Source organism: Aulonocara sp. 'chitande type north' Nkhata Bay, linkage group LG8 (genome assembly GCF_057382095.1).
Source record: "Aulonocara sp. 'chitande type north' Nkhata Bay isolate Kocher_YH1m ecotype deep benthic linkage group LG8, A_spYH_male_GT1.1, whole genome shotgun sequence".
In the NCBI taxonomy this organism is placed as follows: Eukaryota; Metazoa; Chordata; class Actinopteri; order Cichliformes; family Cichlidae; genus Aulonocara; species Aulonocara sp. 'chitande type north' Nkhata Bay.
In genome coordinates, this window is record NC_141351.1 from 18996858 (window position 1) to 19017086 (window position 20229).

At 39.2% G+C, this 20229-nt stretch overlaps 1 protein-coding gene and 1 pseudogene across 1 annotated transcript; one reads left to right on the forward strand and one right to left on the reverse strand.

The window, feature by feature from the left end:
* Positions 1–315: 315 nt before the first annotated feature.
* On the forward strand, positions 316–7233 carry LOC147323633 (5-hydroxytryptamine receptor 3E-like). Its single transcript, XM_086304119.1, has 11 exons — positions 316–412; positions 1683–1748; positions 3167–3324; positions 3862–3906; positions 4028–4137; positions 4434–4603; positions 4723–4883; positions 5196–5406; positions 5505–5624; positions 5768–5862; positions 6065–7233. Exons 1-11 carry the CDS (start codon positions 376–378, stop codon positions 6287–6289), a joined length of 1398 nt encoding a protein of 465 aa, XP_086160245.1. The 5' UTR covers positions 316–375; the 3' UTR covers positions 6290–7233.
* Positions 7234–16470: 9237 nt separating this feature from the next.
* On the reverse strand, positions 16471–18848 carry LOC147323634 (general transcription factor II-I repeat domain-containing protein 2-like; annotated as a pseudogene).
* Between the last annotated feature and the right edge of the window lie 1381 nt (positions 18849–20229).

Sequence of the window (20229 nt, forward strand, 5' to 3'; positions counted from 1 at the left end):
TGTCAAAAACAAAAGCATCTGAAACCTGTCAGAGTAGAGTGCGGACACTTTGGCAGAAAACAATTTTAAAAAATTTATCCAAAGTAGCAAGAAAATAAACTATTCAACCTGACTGATGCTAGGATGATAGAGGCTTGGGCTGTATATCAAGAGTTTGGTTAATAACATGAAGTCATTATTAGTTGCTGTTATATCAGCTGTTATGCTGATGCATAGTGTGCTGATCCCACTGTGTTAGGATCGATATGCGGGTAGAAACACAATTGGTCTTTACATTTGCTCTGAAGAGGGCAGGACAGTGACATCAATAGAGTAGGAAGAATCTCTGAACAGCGCAGAGAGGGTGAAGATGCTCTCTGATCACTCGAGGCTACAATGATTGCAGGTTTCTTCTTGCTGCTGCTACTTGTGGGTAAGCTGAGATCATTCGAATTTAATGCAGATGACAATTTGGACCATTTTAAATAAAATGTTGTATTATATTTTATTCAGCAACACTGTTTTTACTTGGAATAGATAAAACGTATTTCAGCAGAGGGGCTGCTTGGCTCTATAAGTAGCCAGTAAATACATCCTTTTTACTAAATTAAATTCCACATTTAATCAGTTTACTAAAACCAGCATCTTAGACTGAAAAATGAATAAATATTGGTGAATAAGTTGCCTGCCTTCTGATAACCCCGATAGATATTTTCTGTAAAATTTCTGCTGCAACCTCAATACAGGGATAATGAAAATGGTCTATTGGACAACACAAAGCACATAAATACCAACATTTTCAATAGCTCACCTTATGATATGTGCAGATTAGCAGTAGGAGTGTGAATGTTGTCTTTTTCCCTGTGTGCATAGACTACCGCAGTCTGGCGACTTGTGTATGATGCACACTGACTCTGGCACTATGTCAGCTGGTGTAGCCTCCAGCCCCACCAACATCCTGAACTAGATGTGTAAGAAAATAGATAAATGTTTAATTTGGTATGAAATCTTACATCAGTTGGAGTAAACCAGCTTAAGGAGTAGTTTCACTATAAATTTTAGGGACATTTTTTTTAAAGAAACTGAAAATGCAACCGAAAAGAAAAGAAAAAGTCCTGCTGGAGCACAGCTTGCACTGAGATGAAAACAAACAAATATTCTGTTTATTCACATTAGTGGAACAATAGGAACAGAAGCCAGGGCAATAAAATCGGACCATGGAAATTTGGTTAATAGCTGGGAGCCAGAGGTTATGGCTGGTCCAAGCACAGGAAGGAATAGTTGTTCCTGTAGCTGCTGTAAGGTCCTATGTTGTGATCTTCACTGTGACAGCAAAGCATTTTATGCCTCAGGAAGCAAACCATCTCAAATGTTTTGAGACAAATATTGTCCTGTTTTTTGTCTAATATGGGATTCTAGCTGATAAACAGTCTTGGCTTTGCTATGTTGTATTAAATGTTCCATGGTGCACCAAATATTTTCATTCGGTGAAAAGTGTGGTCTGCATGGTTGCCAGTTCACCACCTGGATTCGTCTATCATTCTATTATGAATGATGTTATAGATACAATATGTAAACTTTTGAATATGTGATTGTGTTGCTGAAATATGTAAGGCTTTTCCTTGTAAAGCCATCATCTGGGAGCATACATTTCTGGATATTTTATACCTTTAGGCATAAATTACTGTACTCTTCCATGCCAGGTGAAAATGGCTCCAGTTCCGAGCTACAAGATGATCAACAGATGATCAATGAAACCACTATCAGAGGTAAAGAGTAAAGACAGTCTATCTATATATCTGTCTGTCTGTCTCTGTGCAAACGTCTGAACCACCCCTTAGTTTGACTGCTTTTTCACTCATTTTCAGTCCAGTCTTTGGACCTAACTATTTTATGAGAAATGTTCTCTTGTTTCTGTGAGCCCACTTACTACTGATCTATGACAAGGCCAATAAAGAGGCAACTTGCGTCTCACAAAAACACAGGATAACACAGTTGAGGACATAAAAAAAAAAAAAGTTTTCAGCAAACATACGAATTATTAAAGAGCTATTAGGCAAAGACATATGTCAGCATGGTGTGCAGTGTGTACTTAAAATCTGAAAAATTTGAAAATGAAACTGATCCTTCAGTCCAGTCTGCCATTTTGCCAAAGCCCATCAGAATGGTTTTAGTGGAAGATTGGCTTTGTTATGGTTTATGGCTGTATTTCAGTGAATGGTGTTAGGGATCTTGTCAAAACTGATAGAAGTATGAAGAGTACTGTTAGTCCTGATCAATGCAATGCAATCTGAATAGGCAACAGCTTCATTTTTCAACATGGCAATGATGCCGAATATCCTGCCAGTGCTGAAAAAGCACAACTGGATATTAAAAAACAAAACAAAAAGGGATACTATCAGTCATGGATTTTTGCCTTTCATGAGCCCAAATCACCAATTTATTGAGATAGTATGGGATCATCTTGAAAGAGAATGGACTGAAAGGCAGCAAACCTTCAGAATGCTTTGAATGTCCCCCAAGATGCCCTGATAACTATTTCTGAAGACTACTTGAGGAAATTGCATTAAGACTTGCCTAAGAGAGTCCAGATTGTGTTGAAGAATAAAGGTGGTCATACCAAATATTGACTTTCAAGCTTCTTAGAATTGGTTTTGTCTCATATAATGTATTCTCACACATGTTTGTAGTTGTTTCAATAGTATCTCCACCCATTACCCACTTTTTTTTTTAGCAAAATATAAAGAAAAGATGGTGACTCAAGACTTTTGCACAGTACTAAGCATGTCAATAAGTGATGTAGTATTCACTCAGGATCTAATAATCAGCAATACTAAAATATAAAATAATTTTATGTAATGGAGAAAATAATGAAAATCAATGTCTGTAAATATCAATCTATTTAAAATATTTTTATTAAAGGATTGATTAAATAAAACTTAATCATGACCTTTTAGTGAACAAAAGGCCTCTGGATATATCAGGGTTTGATTAAAAGGTTCTGAGGTATTACTTCATCTGTTGCAAATACGCCAAAAGCTAATAAGCAATAATGATGTCTGGTGAGCAACAGACTTCTGAAGTTTGTTTTTTTTTTGTTGTTGAAAATCAGAAATGGGAGTTTCTTTGTGTTTTTCATCTCATAAAAGAAATCGCTGATATAGAATGTGTTTTGATGTCATTTCAGATAATGAAGTGGAGAAACTCTGTAATTTTCAGGCGATTGTACGCCGCCTGAACCTGCGCAAAGACAGTCTTAAGTACACTATGAGCCGGCCCATTATAAACAACAGCCATCATACAGATGTGTTGCTTGAAATGAAACTCTATGCCATCCTGGATATGGTACATTGTTTAAGCTACGTGCATGTGTGTGTTTTTCTCTGAATGATAATGAATATTTTCATTGCCAAATAGTTTGTGTGTGTTTCTTAATAATGGCAAAAAAACCCATCTGCCAAAGAGGAGATAATCATTTAAACCATTATGTAGTCCTGCTGGAGCCTATCCCAGATACCATAGGCATTAGCAGGGTACAGCCTGGACAGGTTGCCAATCTGACAACCATTCCCACTCAAATCTATGGGCAATTTAGAATCGCCAATTAACTGAACTAACTAAAAAAGAAGCTGGAGTCGGGTTGAAAAGCAGCTTGCAGATAAGCAGCAACAGTGTACAGGTTAAAGAAAATTTTATAGCTTACCCAATATGAGATTCAATTTAATTCACTTTTATTTACACAGCACCAAATCACAGCAACAGTTGCCTCAAGGCGGTTTGTATTTTAAGGTAGACCCTACATTAATAATTCACAGAGATGTATTTGCTGATGCTTTAGCTGAAGTGTGAAGCTACCTAAATGAACATTGTTATTTTTTTCAGAGAGAAATTGACCAGACCTTAATTTCTTACATTTGGGTTTATTTGGTGAGTTTTCTCTTAGAACTACAATTTTTTTCATTGTTTTGTTGAAATTTAAATTGCTTGAAATGACATCTTTCGATTTTTTTTCTTGATTTGATCACTTTCCTCCCATTGCCCTGTGTAGGAATGGACAAATGAGTACATTAAGTGGGACCCAAATCAATTCTGTGGAATTAAGGATATGACAATTCCTACTGCATATTTGTGGATGCCCGATATAACTATTGTAGAGATGTAAGTTTGACATATATAAGCATAAACTCACACTCAAAGACCCACTCAGTCTCTCCACTTGATTATGTTGAGGTGGGTTGTAATTAAGATGTGGCTGTTCAGTGCATCATGTCATTTGATTCTTGCAGGAAGCCAAAAGTCAAAAGTAGCATTTTTAGTGCTTACAGTCTGTCAATGCTCATAACACGGGAGGAGTGACCGAAAGAGAAGAAAAGAACTAAATGTCATGTATTTGTTTTGTCTTTTTCTGATGCTGCCATTCATAACATAATCAATTCTCATTTCTTCTCACACAGGACAGAGAAGGATAAAGCCTCTCCGAGTCCTTATCTCTGCGTCAACCACAATGGTGTGATCGAATACAGGAATGACCAGGTGGTGGTGAGCACCTGCAAGCTGCACGTGTACAAATTCCCCTTTGACTTTCAGAAGTGCAACATATCCTTCAAGTCTATTATGTACTCTGGTGAGGACATAACAGGTTCTGTTAATGTATGCTGTTCATAAACACACACTACCACATGCCAGAACATATATTCTTTCCTTCTTGATCTTCTCACAGTAATTTTTTATGTTCGACTTCAGATGCAGAAATAAAGTTACAGCCCGACAACAGCAATAAAACAGTCACAGAGTGGTCTCGTGACTTTATGCAGACACAGTATGAGTGGCTCTTTGTCAACATGTCAGTCACCAACAGAACTGTCAATGAGTTTGACTTCAATCAGCTTATGGTTGTCTACACTGTAAGTATTTTTGGTAACAGAAACACAGAACACATGAAAGCTGTTCTGTTACCCATTACCCTGGTTTTTGTTTAGAATAGGATGACTCTGGATATCAAGAAGAGAAAGCAAATGAAGACAGAGGCAAGGATTAAATGGTAGAAGTTGAAGAAAGAAGAATGTTGCATAGAGTTCAGGGAGGAGTGGAGACAGTGGGAGAGAAGAGAGTTGTAAAATGAGTGAGAAAGTGCAGCTGAAGCGGTGAAAAAATATGAAGCTCTTTCTGCATCTTTACATGTATGAAGTAGGATGATTAACCACCTTATTTCACAGATTACCATGAAGAGGAGGTCTGTCCTCTACATTGCTAATTTCTTGCTGCCAGTCTTCTTCTTCTTGGTTCTGGACATGGCCTCCTTCCTTGTATCAGACAGTGGAGGTGAGAAACTTGGCTTCAAAATCACTGTGCTGCTTGCTGTCACGGTGATGCAGCTTCTTCTCAATGAGCTCTTGCCCAGCTCTTCAAACAGAATTCCACTTATAGGTAAAGAAGTGTGGTGTATTTGACTGCATTTAATGAATAAATCATGCTACTGAGTGATCAAGTAATTTATCCACATTAATGCTGGCTGCTTTCCTCAGCTGTCTACTGCATTGGGGGGTTTTCTCTGATGCTGCTCAGCCTCTTGGAGACAATTTTGGTGATGCATCTGCTTGACAAAGACTCTGCAGCCCAAGATAATGAGACAGATGGAATCCAAGGTGTGCTTGATAATAGCAATCACTCTACAAATATTTGGATTTAAACTCTATCGACCACTTTTGCAGATTTGTGTTTAGTGGCAGGTTGTATCCACCAGTTAATTTAAATTGTGTTTGATTTATCTTTGTTTCTCTTACTCCAGACATAAAGAGAAATAGTCATTGTGCCTCTGTCTCTGGGGTATCTGCTGAGGAAACACCATCTGTGTCTTTGTCTGTATCATCTCTGACCCAAAAGGTTGGAATTCATTTTATTTAATTTCAAAAAAGTATAATATCAAAACTATTGAAAGGGATTATGCTAGCATTATCCTTAACCCTAGCATATATATCAGAAGCAAACACTTTTATTTAATCAACGTGGAAACAAACCAGTGTGTTGAATCAAGAGTTGACCTAAAATCTTGTCAATTACCTTTCTACAAAACCTCCTTTTTTAGGGTAGCAGCAGTAAACTGACAGAGGTGGCCTTTGCTCTGGAAAAAGTGTCAGATGAGCTGCGGGAGACTGGGAAAACAGTGACTCTACTCAGCAGCAACAGGAAGTCTGGCTACTGGACAAGAATGGTTAAAAAAATCAACAAGTATTTTGTGATTTTTTATTTGACAGCAGTCACTGTGTTCTTAGCAATCATGTTTTCAATGTGGATCGATGTTGAAGACTAGCAGGACTGAAGTTTGAAAAACAATATTCAATCATTAACATGAATATGATGTATTAGTCTCTCTTTTATACCTGTAGTTTCCATTGGTTACTTGTGGACTTCCTGCTTTGCTAAAAGGTTAAATTTTAGTTATAAAGACCATCACTAAAGTCTCCATTTGGGTCCCTTTGCATGAATTCCAATATATTTGCATTTTATTGGGTGATGAACATAAGTCCACGTTGAACTGATATTAATTCATTGCTTTTATTAGTAAAAATAAATAAAAAATAAAAAATGAAAGCCTACAGACAAGCCTACATAATATCATATTTGCATTTTTAAACATGCTTTTTTCACTTTAATGTGCTGTCCCAAAGTTTTTTGTTGTTGTTTCTTTCTCCCAGATAACTGCAATTCACAGGGTATTTTGTCTTTTTTGAACCATTCTCTCTAAACCAAACAGATGGCTGTGTGGGAAAATCCCAGTGGATTGGCAAATTCTAAAATATGTATCCATGTGAAAATATGTTGTAGAAGAAAATTTAATTTAAGGGATTATTAACTTTTTTCAGTCACAACTGTTAAAATTATACAACCATATGTAATTGACATAATTATACATTTCAGTCCTAACAGAGTTGTAGTTTGTCTATAGTAATTATAGGCATTTTCACACTGGCTTTTGTTGTTGTTTGTAAAAAAAAATTTGATCACGTAAACAATATACAAAGTTCATTTGGCAAAGAAAAGAAGAAAAAATGCTACACAAAATAAAGCTAATACATTTCAATATTGCTTTAACTGTGCTGATTCAGTTACATATCGAAAAGGAGTGAGAAGAAGTACACAGTTATTTAATCCCACAGCTTTGCCATTTAGTTAGCCTTCTTACTGGTTGTCTTCAAATCACAAATACTACTACTAATAATAGTAATAATATGCTTTTATTCCATTTATTTCTTTCCCGCTTATCCTATTAAAGGTTGCTGGAGCCAAACCTATATCCCTGCTTAGTGATCGAAAAGAAAGTATTTTTACTATCAAATTCCGGTCCATAAGTCTTCATTAATAGGGGTTTTTGACCAACAAAGATCATGCAAAAACTGACAACGAATAAAGGTCTGTTGTTTGATTTAATTGACTGGCTTCGAGTTATCTGGCTAACCTCCACACCGTATGCCCGCTGGACCTGCAAGCCGCTCCTTCCTCGCCAGACTGCTGTTACACTGCGCCTTCTTCACTGTTTTGTTCATGTGAACTGACCATGTGAGATCCTCCGCCAGATGTACACCTAGGAAATGGAAGTTGCTCACTCTCTCCACAGCAACGCCGTTGATGGTGATGGGGGTGTGTGCTTTTATACATCAGAAGTCCACTATCAACTCCTTTGTCTTTGTGACGTTGAGGGTAAGATGGTTCCTTCGGCACCAAAGTGTCAGGGTGCTCTCTTCCGTCCTGTAAGCCAGGGGTGTCCAAACTCCGGCCCGCGGGCCAACTGCGGCCCGCGATCCATTTTTAATTGGCCCGCAAGTAATTTTATAAATAGAATAGAATATGGCCCGCACTTCAACTTTTGCTTGAGTGTATTGCACTTCTTAGTTTTAACACCAGGGGGAGCTACTGTTGATCAAGGCAGTTGCTCCACCAAAAAGGACAATCACAGAAGAAATTTACCCCAAGTTAGTTACTAAACATGGCAGAACCAAAGAAGCGAAAGGTAGAAAGTGAATGCAGAAAATTTCAGACATGGTGGGAGAGTGAATATTTCTTCAAAGAATTCAAGGGGAAGTGTGTCTGTTTGATCTGTACTGAAATTATGGCAGTTATGAAAGAGTATAATGTACTACGTCATTATGAAACCCAACATCAGGCCTATGCATCCTACACTGGTGCTGAGAGAGAGCAGAAATTAAAGCACAGGGTAGCTCTCCTGCGGGGTCAGCAACAGTATTTTTTTCGTGCTCAAAAGGTCCAGGAAAAGGCTACAATAGCCAGCTATGAGGTCGCCCAACTCATCGCAAGCCATGGCAAGCCTTTTTCAGATGGAGACCTCATAAAACACGGCCTCGTTAAAGTCACCGAAATAATGTGCCCGGAAAAAGTGCAGGACTTCAACAACGTCAGCATGTCCAGAAATACAGTTGTGCGACGCATTGAAGACTTGTCAGCCAACATTAAACTGCAACTGTCTGATAAAGCTGTGCTTTTGATTTTTACTCCATCGCATGCGATGAGAGCACCGATGCCACAGACGCCGCACAGCTGCTATTTTTTTGCAGGGAGTGGACAGTACCTGTGTGTTAATGTGCAGGTACACATGCTTCAAATACCGGTATCAATAATGCGCATCAATTCTGTCACTACCCTGCTTTTGCACACCACTTTCTTATATGCGCTTTTCTTGTTAACACACAGTACACACCGCTGTGCACAGCGCACGCACACGCAAAATCAGCTGATCTCATCTGATGCAGATTTGCTCCTTGATCATTTGTCCGGATTTTTGGCACGAGTGACGATCAGCACCGCGGCTGGATGGCCCGATTTACATACCCAGCGCAGCTGATACTCCAGAATAATTTACTAAAATTATATGCACTCCTGCTATTAAGTCCAGTTCAGTCTGTTAATGTTGATAACGGTTTCAAACGAACGTTAATAGGTGTGTTGCTAACCCTAATAACTTAAATAACAAACTTGAAATGTACCCGTCCCATTTTCCCCTTTGTTGTTTTTTCTCTGTGCTGTAAATCTTCTGTCTAAGAAGAAATCTGAGGCTGCTGTTCTGAGAATGAGCTACCAAAGCTTTTTCTGAATAAATCAATAAAGATCCATTTATGGAAAGCTTTGATGAAGGCAGTTTTGTCTTTAATTATATTCAACAATATAACATATTCGACCACTTTTAAGTGATTTTTCTAACTTTAATACACTAAAGTTAAGGTTATATACCTAATTTCTAGTAAGTGGCCCAGGCCCTCCTATATTATTATGTATGTGGCCCTCAGTAAAAAAAGTTTGGACACCCCTGCCCTAGCCTCTTGTGTCACTTAGCAGTTTTGTCTTATTATTGTCTTATTTTTGAAATGTAGGGACTGTGAGCACAAGCAGACGTATTTACTTTAGAAGTGAACATAACCTCATTTTCAGAGTCGTCTCTAACATTTAATGGTTGTGAAATTTGTCAAACATATGCACCATTCTTCAAGGGGTGTGCAAATGATGCCATCTCATATCATATTGCAACTGATTCAACTGTTATTGTATCCTTTCCTGTATAAGACATCTGTTGCTGTTGATAAACCAACATTATATGCTGATGCCTAATGGAAAAGTATTATTTTAATGTCCTTTTAAGATATTTGCCCAGTAACCTAAGTAGAGCTGATAATGTCAGTAATTGACTAAAGTGGATGCATTTATCATGGTGAAAGTAAATGGCAGCATGAAGGGAACTTGGAAATTGCCATGAAAGTTTTTGTGCTTGATGAGGGAAAAAAACATAGCTGTCTTGCCTTTCTTAAACATGACCCAGCTGCCTCTTCTGATGGAGCACTTAACAGAGGTCTCTCCCACTTCCCTGTTCTTTCATGTTGCTATTGTGACTGTATGAACTTCTGGAAGCTTTTGCCCACATCTTGAAATCTGTGGCTGAATAGATTTTGAAGTTCTGTATGTGGCTCAGGACCATCGACATGGACACTTTTTACAACCAGTTCCAAAAGATTTGAGACGTTGTGTAAAATGTTAATAGAATCCAAATTTGGAATTATCTCATAAATCCAACTAATGTTTTTCACAACTAAAGATAGAAAATATCATGTGTTTAAACTGAGAAACTGTACGATTTTAAGAAAAGAAAACTATTAGGTAATTTTAAAAATGGTGGCACAAACATTGCACAAAAAGTTGGTAGTTTTACTGTGTAATATTACAAAGAAACAGCAGGGGAAAAGTTCTCAAATTGTTAGGTTAAAGGGTCAGTAACAGGTTGAGCAGAGATTCAATCAGCAAGAGCGGTGTCTATAAATTATGGAACAGAATAATGATCTGCAATGTAAAATTGTTAAGACTCTGAATATATAATCTACGCATATTATATCACGGTACCTAATATCAAAGGTCCACTACATTAAAATAGGTATGGTTAACTGGGTATCAATACACTGGAAGAGAAACATTTCCAGACACCACTGGGCTTCATTCACTATTGTTCTTACAAACAAATTCGTTTTCATAGAAAAGCCATCATCAGAAACATGATCTACGTACAATGGCCAGTTTGGTTCTTACAGCTGTGCCTATGTTAATGAATGAGACTCATTCAACTCGATCCACAGGCCTATGCTATCTGCCTACAATTTCCAGTGTGTGCGTCTGATGCCCCAAAGCTGACTCAGAGCCGTAACACCATCAATGGCTGCAGTATGGAACAGATGTGGGTGTGTCCTCATCTCCCAGAGGAGTCCAAATCGTCATCAAACAGCCCTACAGACACAAAAACGTGAAAATATAAACAACCAGACTAGAGCTGGGCGATATATCGAGTTTTTAAAAAATATCGATATATTTTTATACGAGATATAAGATGTGACCATATCCTTTATATCGATATAGTCTATGTTACGTTATAATTATACTTGCAGAGCCGCAAGTTTGCCTCTCTTTCGTCCACTTTCGTCTTTACGCAACGTTACTCGGCCTCGCCTCTCCTTCACTGAACACAACTCCCCCTCCTCCCCCATCGCTTCACCTGCAGGAAGCGACAAGATGGACACGGCAAATCTCCGTTAACGAGTTACTGCGCATCGCCCCGTGCGTGGGGCTGGACGGCGTCAACGTGTTAGCTAGCTAACCACGCTAACGAGCTAACCACGCTAACGCCATGCAGCCCAGAGGTGCTGCACGGACTAAAATCCTTTCATTTTCTCAAAAGTTGACAGCGCTCCTTATGTATGAATTCTGGTTGTGCTTGATGACTGCGAACCGATTTTATGTGGAACACGGCGCTCAGCAATCTGTCAAAAAATGTTTTAGTACGACTTTGGTAAGCTACGGAGCTGCACCGCTTGATGGATTGTCGGAGCATTACGGCTGAGCCTCGCGGAGTTATACGTACTGTGCTTCAACGTAATATTACCTTACTGTGTATAAGGACCATAAATGGCACCTGTTAAGAGACGTGGTTGCGAAGCGGATTACAAACTCCAGGCTGTCAGTCACGCAGTACAAGTTGGGAACAGAGCAGCTGTGAAATCTGTCTTTGTGCTCGGCGTCTTTTAGTTTACATTTTGACTGCACATTTGTGAGCTTTTTGTTATGCACAAAAACAACATTGTTTTCTTTTATTTATGGAGCATTATTTAATAAATGCTCATAATTTATTTTTGAGTAAATTTTATGTACATCTGCTCTATGTTAATAAAATGCCTGTGTGACATCTGGGACACAGCTTTGACTAAGAACTCTCTTTTTGTTCTTACTTTATGGCTTTAAAAAATATATATCGAGATATATATCTTATATCGCCATCCAGCTAAAAAATATCGAGATATGAATTTTGGGTCATATTGCCCAGCCCTAAACCAGACTATAAGCAGTGATTTAACTACTTTAAGACCTCTGTGAAAATCATTTACAGTATATATCACAGAATTTAAGGCTTTTATAATCACAGAGCATACAGAGAAAAGTACTAAACTGAATCAATTTCAGCTTTTGTTTCTCATGATGTATATTGTATTAATAATTACATTTCATTATCTGTGTCTTTACCACACATTTGCCACACAGGTTTAGATACTGTAGGTTCAGTGAATGCTTAAATTGCACTGATTAGAATATACTGGACATTCAAAGCTAAGATTCAGCGCACTGTGTTAGAGGCTGGGATTTGATGACTTCATCATATATACAACCTTTGATCATCGTTTATGTCCAGTTGAGAATGAATCTGTGCACTCACATATTAAATGAACTGAAATCAGTAGTGTGATCTCCAGTCTTGATATAAGGAATGAGAGAACTTACAGCTGTTATTTGAATCAGCCTGTCTCAGTTGTTTTAACTCTAAGTATCACAAAGTAATGTGGTAACATCTGGACTGACGAGTTTACTGTCAGCATTTTAATCACTAGTTTAAAGGCTGTAGGTTGCAGCCATTGCTCTAACACTGTATAAGTGTAACAGGCCTCAGTGCTGGTTCTAATAGTCTGAGCTGCTTCCAGCTTTATTTGTGAAGAGCACAGCAGCTTACTAAACGCGTAGCTAGCTCGTACAGCTCCGACGTAAAATTTTCATAAGCTAAGATGACCTTAAAATAACGGGGCGGTGATGCTAGCGTTAGCCATGTTAGCACGTTACCTTCACAGGTGGTCAGACTGCATAAACAGGCACTCAGTCAGAGGTTGAGCTCTCCGTTTCGCTGCAGGGTCCATTCATCCTTCACATATCCGTGTGAGCCGAGTGTAAATACCGAGGCTGAACGGCCTTTGTACAAGCACACACGCTTCTTAGCAGGCCGAAGATATGAGCTAGAAAAATCCAGGCTGGCAGACAGCCTGTGTCTGACCAACCAATCAGAGAGCTCCTTACATCCCACGCTGTGGCAGGATGTGTAAAATGAAGTTGTTAATCCAACTGCTAATCCACATCACCTGAGCGAACAGGAAAGGGAAATGGATTTTGAAATGCACAGAGCTACAGAGAGGTATACAGAAGAACTAACAATGACTTGATATTTGTGCTTTTGTAGTTTGTGAGGAACTTGCGTGTTTCTTTGTTTCCATACAGGACAGAAATGGAGAGGCTGAGGACAGAGAAGAAATAACCTAAACTGGGAAAATCTAACAAATGAATCCGAACCCTAAACAGGATTACTTGCAGAGGAACACAGAGTGGAACTTGGGACGATATATATGCAGAGGTAATACAGACAGACCAGTGACGAGCACAAGAGAACACACACTATAAAAACACATTCGGACAAGGAAACGAGGAAACTGCACACAGGACGGAGACATGGCTGAACCTACTTAACATGACGAGACAGGGAGGACACAAACTGAACACGCCAACATCAGACACGGACCTTCAAAGTAAAAGAGGAAAGATACACTGACAGAACTCAGAAACACGATACTAACAGAGAACAAAGGGAAGACATGGGCAGATATGACTAGACACTAAACCAAGGAAGCACAGTAACCAAAACCAAAGAACTAGAAAGTCTTAACCAGAATAAACCCAAAATCAAAAGATAATAATAATTAAAATAAAACAACTGAGTCCACAGTCTGTCCTGAGTCTGTGGACAAAACATTATTTTGACATACTCGACATATTTATAGAGTTTAGTTTTGCATAAAAAAATCAGCAAGCAAAAGATTCCAAAACATTTTGTATGAAGAGGAAAATCAGATATACAAATTAATTTTTGTTTATTTCAGCTGTGAAATACAAATATTTTTAAATGAGGAATCACTCACATTTGGGGCTATCCTCCAGTGGCCACTGAAGGAACTACAATTTTGTGTTGGCTTCTTTTTGCCTCTGCTTGATGTTGCTTGGGTGTACTGTTTATAGCTGACTGACGACTTGTGAACAGCATGTCTCGCAGGCAGAGAGCAGACTCAACATTGGGCGAACGGGGTGATACAGAATGAGCGACCTATGCTGTGGTGTGATGCTTTGGTGTCCTTTCATTTCCACTTCAGCTCAGGACATTCAGTTGCAGCCAAGTGACAACTCTACAGAAGCGACAGAGTGGTCTCCTGATTTAATGCGGACACAATATGAGTGGCTGTTCATAAACATGACAGTCACTGCCAGCAATGCCAGTGATTTAGTTGGCCAAGACAATCTTTGCTCTGATGATGGTCACTAAACGGCTAAATATCAAGGCACAATTGTACACATTTTCAAACATACTTGTGAGGTACAACAAATATCAGCACTAACAGGTAGCGGCAGAGTGTAGATGTTACTTAGATAACTGAGGTGAAGATGTCGAGAACACAAAGGCAATTTGGAAAACACTTACCTTTGACCCGGTAACAAAGTCTGTCAGGACAGCACGAGTGGGACCAAGCAAATCCAAACAAAGTCCACAACAGAAACCTAGGAACAAACATGGAAAGTGATTTAAGAAGTGAGGAGAACTTACACAGGATCTGAACAGATAGACAGACAGTAGACAACAACAAAAAGAAATCACTGTCATTCTCACCTTTTCCAAACAGGGCCTCACTCCCTCTACTGATGGAGCACTTATTAAATCTCAGTATGCTGAAATTAAAGATGCAAACATGTAAAAGCATTTACCCACATCCTGATTTTACCCGAGATTGTGAGGAAATGATTTCCCAGATACATTATGAACATCTATCAACTGCAATTACTGCTGTTTTCAAGTCGCTTTACATAAATATCTCAAACACACAGCATGAACATCAGCCTTGAGTGGTTGCTGTGAATTCAAATACTTTTACATTTTAATGTATCATAAGTGCTCTTCAACGGTTGTTTGGATGGTTACTGGAAATTCTGTTATCCTCTTAGAAAAATGCAAGACATGAATGTCTGTTTGTTGCTTGAGCTTGTTATCTGATGTATTACTTTTGAAATTCTACTACTACCTCTACTACTACTACTAATAATAATATTAATAATAATTCTTATTTAAGTAGCCACTGAATTTCCATCATCCCCTGCAGTAATTCAGCCAGCTTAAATCAAGGGTGTCTAACTCTATTGCACAGGGGGCCGAAACTCAAGGCGCACTTTAAGTCAAGGCTAGGGATGCACCGATACCACTTTTTTGGAAACGAGTACGAGTACTTGCATTTCAGTACTCGCCGATACCGATACCGAGTACTTAATAAAAACATGATTTAAATTTGCAGGTAACAGCTTTAGTCCTATAATTTAACAAAAAACAAACAAACAAGGGACTAGTTTGGAATTAAGAACATTTATTTTAAATGAAAAGCATGTTATATGCAACATATTACAGAATAAATAATTATAAAAAAACAAAATTGAATTTTAAATTTGTTCGTCTGTTTCTCTGTTTAGAAGTCTCACTAGCACAGTCACAGCTGGGATGACATCAGAGGCTAGTGCGTCGTAGCTGCTCACTCAGGGAGTTCGTGCACTCGCTTTTGCTCAATGAGGGACTGGAGCATGTAATACGTGCTGTTCCAGCGCGTCTGTACGTCCTGCTGCAGTCTCTTTATTGGCTGGTTGAGCCTGAATGTCCTCGAGGCGGGAGGAGGCTAAGGCGGAATGTTTAAAATGCCCAACTATTTTCCGTCCCACTGCTATAGCATCAGCTATGCTCCTCTGTGCTAATAAGCGTGGGTAAACTCTTTGTACTCGTTGTGTTGGGATTTTAGGTGCTTGATTAAATTGCTTGTGTTAAATGCGCTACCTTTAGAGCCTCCTCTGGACAATTTCGCTGAGCACAATTTGCAGTCCGCCTTTGTTTTCTCGTCTTCGTTCACTTTGAAATAGTTCCACACAGCTGATATGTCTCGCCTCGCTTTCTCCCCGCTCTGAGCTGCAGCCGGGGCGGGCACTTGGCGCCTATGATTAACCCCTTACATGCCGCTCAAACATAGACAGGTCTCAGACCGTGGTATCGGTCCTCGGTATCGGGGGACTTTTAACGAGTACGAGTACTTTAGAAAATGTGGTATCGAGGCCGATACCCGATATCGGTATCGGTGCATCCCTAGTCCAGGCCAAACAAGATGAACATTTATTGAACACACTAAAACAACGTTTTTTAAACATAAATATGAATAAAAACAGACAAAAATATTATTCCAGAATAAATAAACTTAGAAAAATTAAACTTTTAACTTTGACTTTAAATGTTTTGCTCTCCATAAAAATATATCCTGTCAAATTTATGCAAGTTAGAAATATGAACATGCTGCCAAAACCCCAGTAAAAATAAATGAAAATTGTGCTTTTAAGTAAACGGTAAAGTAACAACAAATCAAAACAATGAGATTTTGTTGCTATTATGTCATTTTATAAAAAAATAAATAAAATGTTTTGCTCTTCATAAGAGTATCTCCTGTGAAATGATACGAATTCAAAATATGAACATGATGCAAAAACAAAAACAAAAACTGGAAACAAATAAAATTTCTGCTTTTCAGCAAAAGTTAAAAGAACAACAAATAATAATATTCAGTTTTCTTTGCTCTTATGCCATTTGTTCAGAGCTGGATGTTTGGCATCTTTTTTGGCAGCAAGTTCGTTTAAGTTTGGTGTGAGGTCTTGTGTTGTAGAGATTCTCAGGATGGACTGCAGGTGTTCATCAGTGAGACAACTCCTGTGCACTGTTGTGTTAATCTTCATCACGGAAAACAGCTTCTCACACAGATGTGTGCTACCAAACATACACAAGGTTCGAGCCGCATGTAGACGGAGCTGGGGTATTGCTTCAGGTATGGAACGAATGAACTGTGCGGGCCCTTCAGTGTCGTACTTTGCCTTGAGTGTCCCATTACACTGCAGCTCAATCAGCTCCATCTGAATCTGCACAGGTGCAGTTTCCACGTCAACTGTAAATGGATTGCGAAGCAGTTCAAAATGGTCTTTTTCTGCTCCAAAGTCACCAAAGCGCTGTGCGAACTCAGTGCGCAGTGCGCTCAGTTTATCAGAAAAGTGCTCATTTGGGAACACTGTTGCGCCGACTTGGTTCAACATTACTTAGCAACGGGGAAAGTGAGGCAAGTGGTGCATTTGTGACTCCCATAGGAGCAGCTTGGCTTGAAATGCCTTCCCACATCATACATGCCATGTCCATGAACTGGCAGGTTTCTTTGCTGAGCTCAAAAACTCTATAAAATAACTTTTCCCCAACTCAGCCAACGAACCTCTGTATGATAAGGACTCTGAATCTATTTCCTGCACGAAAGAGTGAAATTGACGGTCATTTAAACCTTTAGCTTGGATAAAATTTATGTTTTGCGTTACGTTACTCATTACATGCTCCATTTTTAGGAATTTACCACACAGCGTTTCCTTGTGCATGATGCAGTGATCTGCTGTTAACTCACCAGTTACTTGCATCCTGCCAAGTAGTCCACTTTTTTCACCGCACATTGCCGCCACTCCATCTGTTATAACTCCAACAAGTTTGTCCCAGGGCAGCTTCATGTCGCTACACTTTGACATACGTTTTCAAAAATGTATTTTCCTTTTGTTGTCCCGTGCGTCTATTTAATGTCCAATATTTCCTCTGTAACGAACAAATTGGAGTCCACTCCACGGATTAAGATAGCCAGCTGTGTAAGGTCCATAATGTCTGTACTTTCATCCACAGCAAGAGAGTATGCAATAAAGTCTTTGCTTCTTTCACACAACTGTGTTCTTAAATCAGTGGCCATCTCACAAAATAACAGCAATCGTATTTCTGCTCAGGCTCACTTTTGCCAAAATCTGCATTTTGTCTGGAGACAAGACATCGCACAGCTTCATCATGCAGCTATTTAGAAACTCTCACTCGGTAAATGACTGGGCTGATTTGGCTCTCAATATTTTTTCCAAATTCATGGCAATACATATCATAAAACAACACACAATATTTACTTCAAAAATACATGCCAATACACGTGTAAATTTACAAGAACACAGATAAATACCAACTAATAACACCAAAACCATACTCAAGCCTTTTTTAAAATTAATCATATCTTTAAAAGATCCCAAGGTAAAGGACTATTATTCTTCTGTTCTAGAGTTTTCCTCCTTCTCAAATCTGCAAAAATGTTCTTGCAAACAGCCACACTGCCGATCATCTTTTGTTCTATGACCACCTTGGCTCTTGTTTTCCAAACGTGGGGGTTGATAATGCACATGATCAGCCAAAAAAGACGACTTTTATTATCATACATTTTTTCCTTAAACAGTCCATACTTAATAGCTTTTATATTTTTGTCAATATCAAAGCCCACTTTAGCCATTTCCTGTCTAATCTCTACCTCCTGACCCGGCTCTGGAGGACTCGGGGGTCCATGAGCAGGATGGACCATTATTGTTATTAGTATTGTTATTAGTATTGTTGTTATTAGTAGGAGGAGGAGGAGGAGGAGCGTGCGTGCGTGCGGGTTTAGTGTTTAACGGCTGCTTCTGTTATTGTCCTGCAGGTGGAACGAGGGACCAGAAGGGCAGCACGCACAGGGTGTGCAGAAACACAACTGCTGGGAGCATGAGCACGGGAGTCTAGGGAGCAAAGGGGATTTATTGTGCATCTGCTGCCTTCACTGTAAATAAAGTGCACTGTTTGCATCGCAGAACCATGCGTTTTGGGTCCTCATTCCCCCATATCCCCACGGTCTGCCAGCCAGACCGTGACACTACTGTTCTATAGCAGGATAACAGGAGGTGTTCCAAGGTTTGGCTCTCTGCTCTGCTAAAATGAAACTTGCTTTCACAACAGCTGCACTTTGTGATTTTGCTCTGGTGAAAAATGTCTGCTGAAATGTCAGATTCTTCTTTAGCTCTTCTACTTCCTGTATTTTCTGCTGCGCATTTAGGTTTTTCAGCTTATCCTGTCTCATAGCAATATATGTTTACAGACATGTATTGCTGTAAACATACAGCAATCTACGTGATTGACAGGTCACGTAGATTGCTGTATGTGCCTTATTTAGCAAGGCACTCATCTTCTTGAAGGTGTGTTTGGGGTTGTTATCATGTTGGAATACTATGGCCTCCAAAAGTTGATTCTGTTTATCTGGATGTAGCTTTTTCAGTGGGAGTAATGTTTCATCACTCATCCAAGTGACTTCTTCAGACTCAGCTGACTGCAGGTTTTCCCAATCTTATAAACAGTATATTTGCATAATGGCTGAAACCAGCCCACTGAAGGAACAATGGGCTGGGAGGTCAGTTCCTTAATCTTAATTATGCAAATTCTCATGACCATTGATCAAAGACCACTGATCAATGGTCATCTTATAATGTGATTGCAGCTATTCCCCAACTCTCTGTGAATGGTACTCATGGCCATTGATCAGTGATTTTTGATGTCTTTATATTTACCATAGTGCCACATTTAGACTTTCCTTTCAGAGGATATTATTAAATCAGGTCAGTAGGAGCAAAGCAAAAGCAAAAAATAAAGAAAATAAAAAAATATTATTTTGTTCTCATGGAAAGTTGTCCACAGTGAGCTAAGTGGAGCCAGAAAATGTCTGAACTGATCCATTTTAAAGTTCTGTACATGCCAGTTCCTTAGGGACTGTTCCATCAATACTGATGATTTTCCATCAGTATCGAAAACCAATTATAAGATAATTGGGATGCTAACCACCGTGGGATGCACGGTGGTTAGCACTGTTGCCGCACAGCAAGAAGGTCCTGAGTTCAATTCCAACATCAGTGTGGAGTTTGCATGTTCTCCCCGTGTCTGCGTGGGTTCCCTCCGGGTACTCCGGCTTCCTCCCACCGTCCAAAGACATGCAGTTTGTGGGGATAGGTTAATTGGATAATCCAAATTGCCACTAGGTGTGAATGTGCGAGTGAATGTGAGTATGAATGGTTGTCTGTCCTTGTGTGTTAGCCCTGTGACAGACTGGCGACCTGTCCAGGGTGTACCCCGCCTCTCGCCCTATGACAGCTGGGATTGGCACCAGCACCCCCCGCGACCCTGAAAAGGATAAGCGGTAGCGAATGGATGGATGGATGTAAAATCTGAACAACAGAATGCAATGATTTCTTAATTTCATAAAGAAAACTTATTTTATGCACAATAGAAAATGGAACTCTTCAAATATCTAAACAGAAAAAATACAAATTTTATAAAAAAGCATTACCTAATTTTGAGTATGACGGCAGCAACGTGTCTAAAAAGTCGGAAAGGTGCAACAAAAGGCTGGAAAAGTCGTACTCAAAAGAAAAAAACTGGGGGAACACTTTTTGGCAACAGTTAAGTCACAC

Bases quoted from the DNA above. Each gene is read 5' to 3' on its own strand.
- LOC147323633 (XM_086304119.1), top strand. From the start codon at position 376: ATGATTGCAGGTTTCTTCTTGCTGCTGCTACTTGTGG. The intron at 4,604-4,722 runs GTGAGGACATAA...GTTCGACTTCAG, and splicing joins CAAGTCTATTATGTACTCTG to ATGCAGAAATAAAGTTACAG. The intron at 5,863-6,064 runs GTTGGAATTCAT...CTCCTTTTTTAG, and splicing joins TATCATCTCTGACCCAAAAG to GGTAGCAGCAGTAAACTGAC.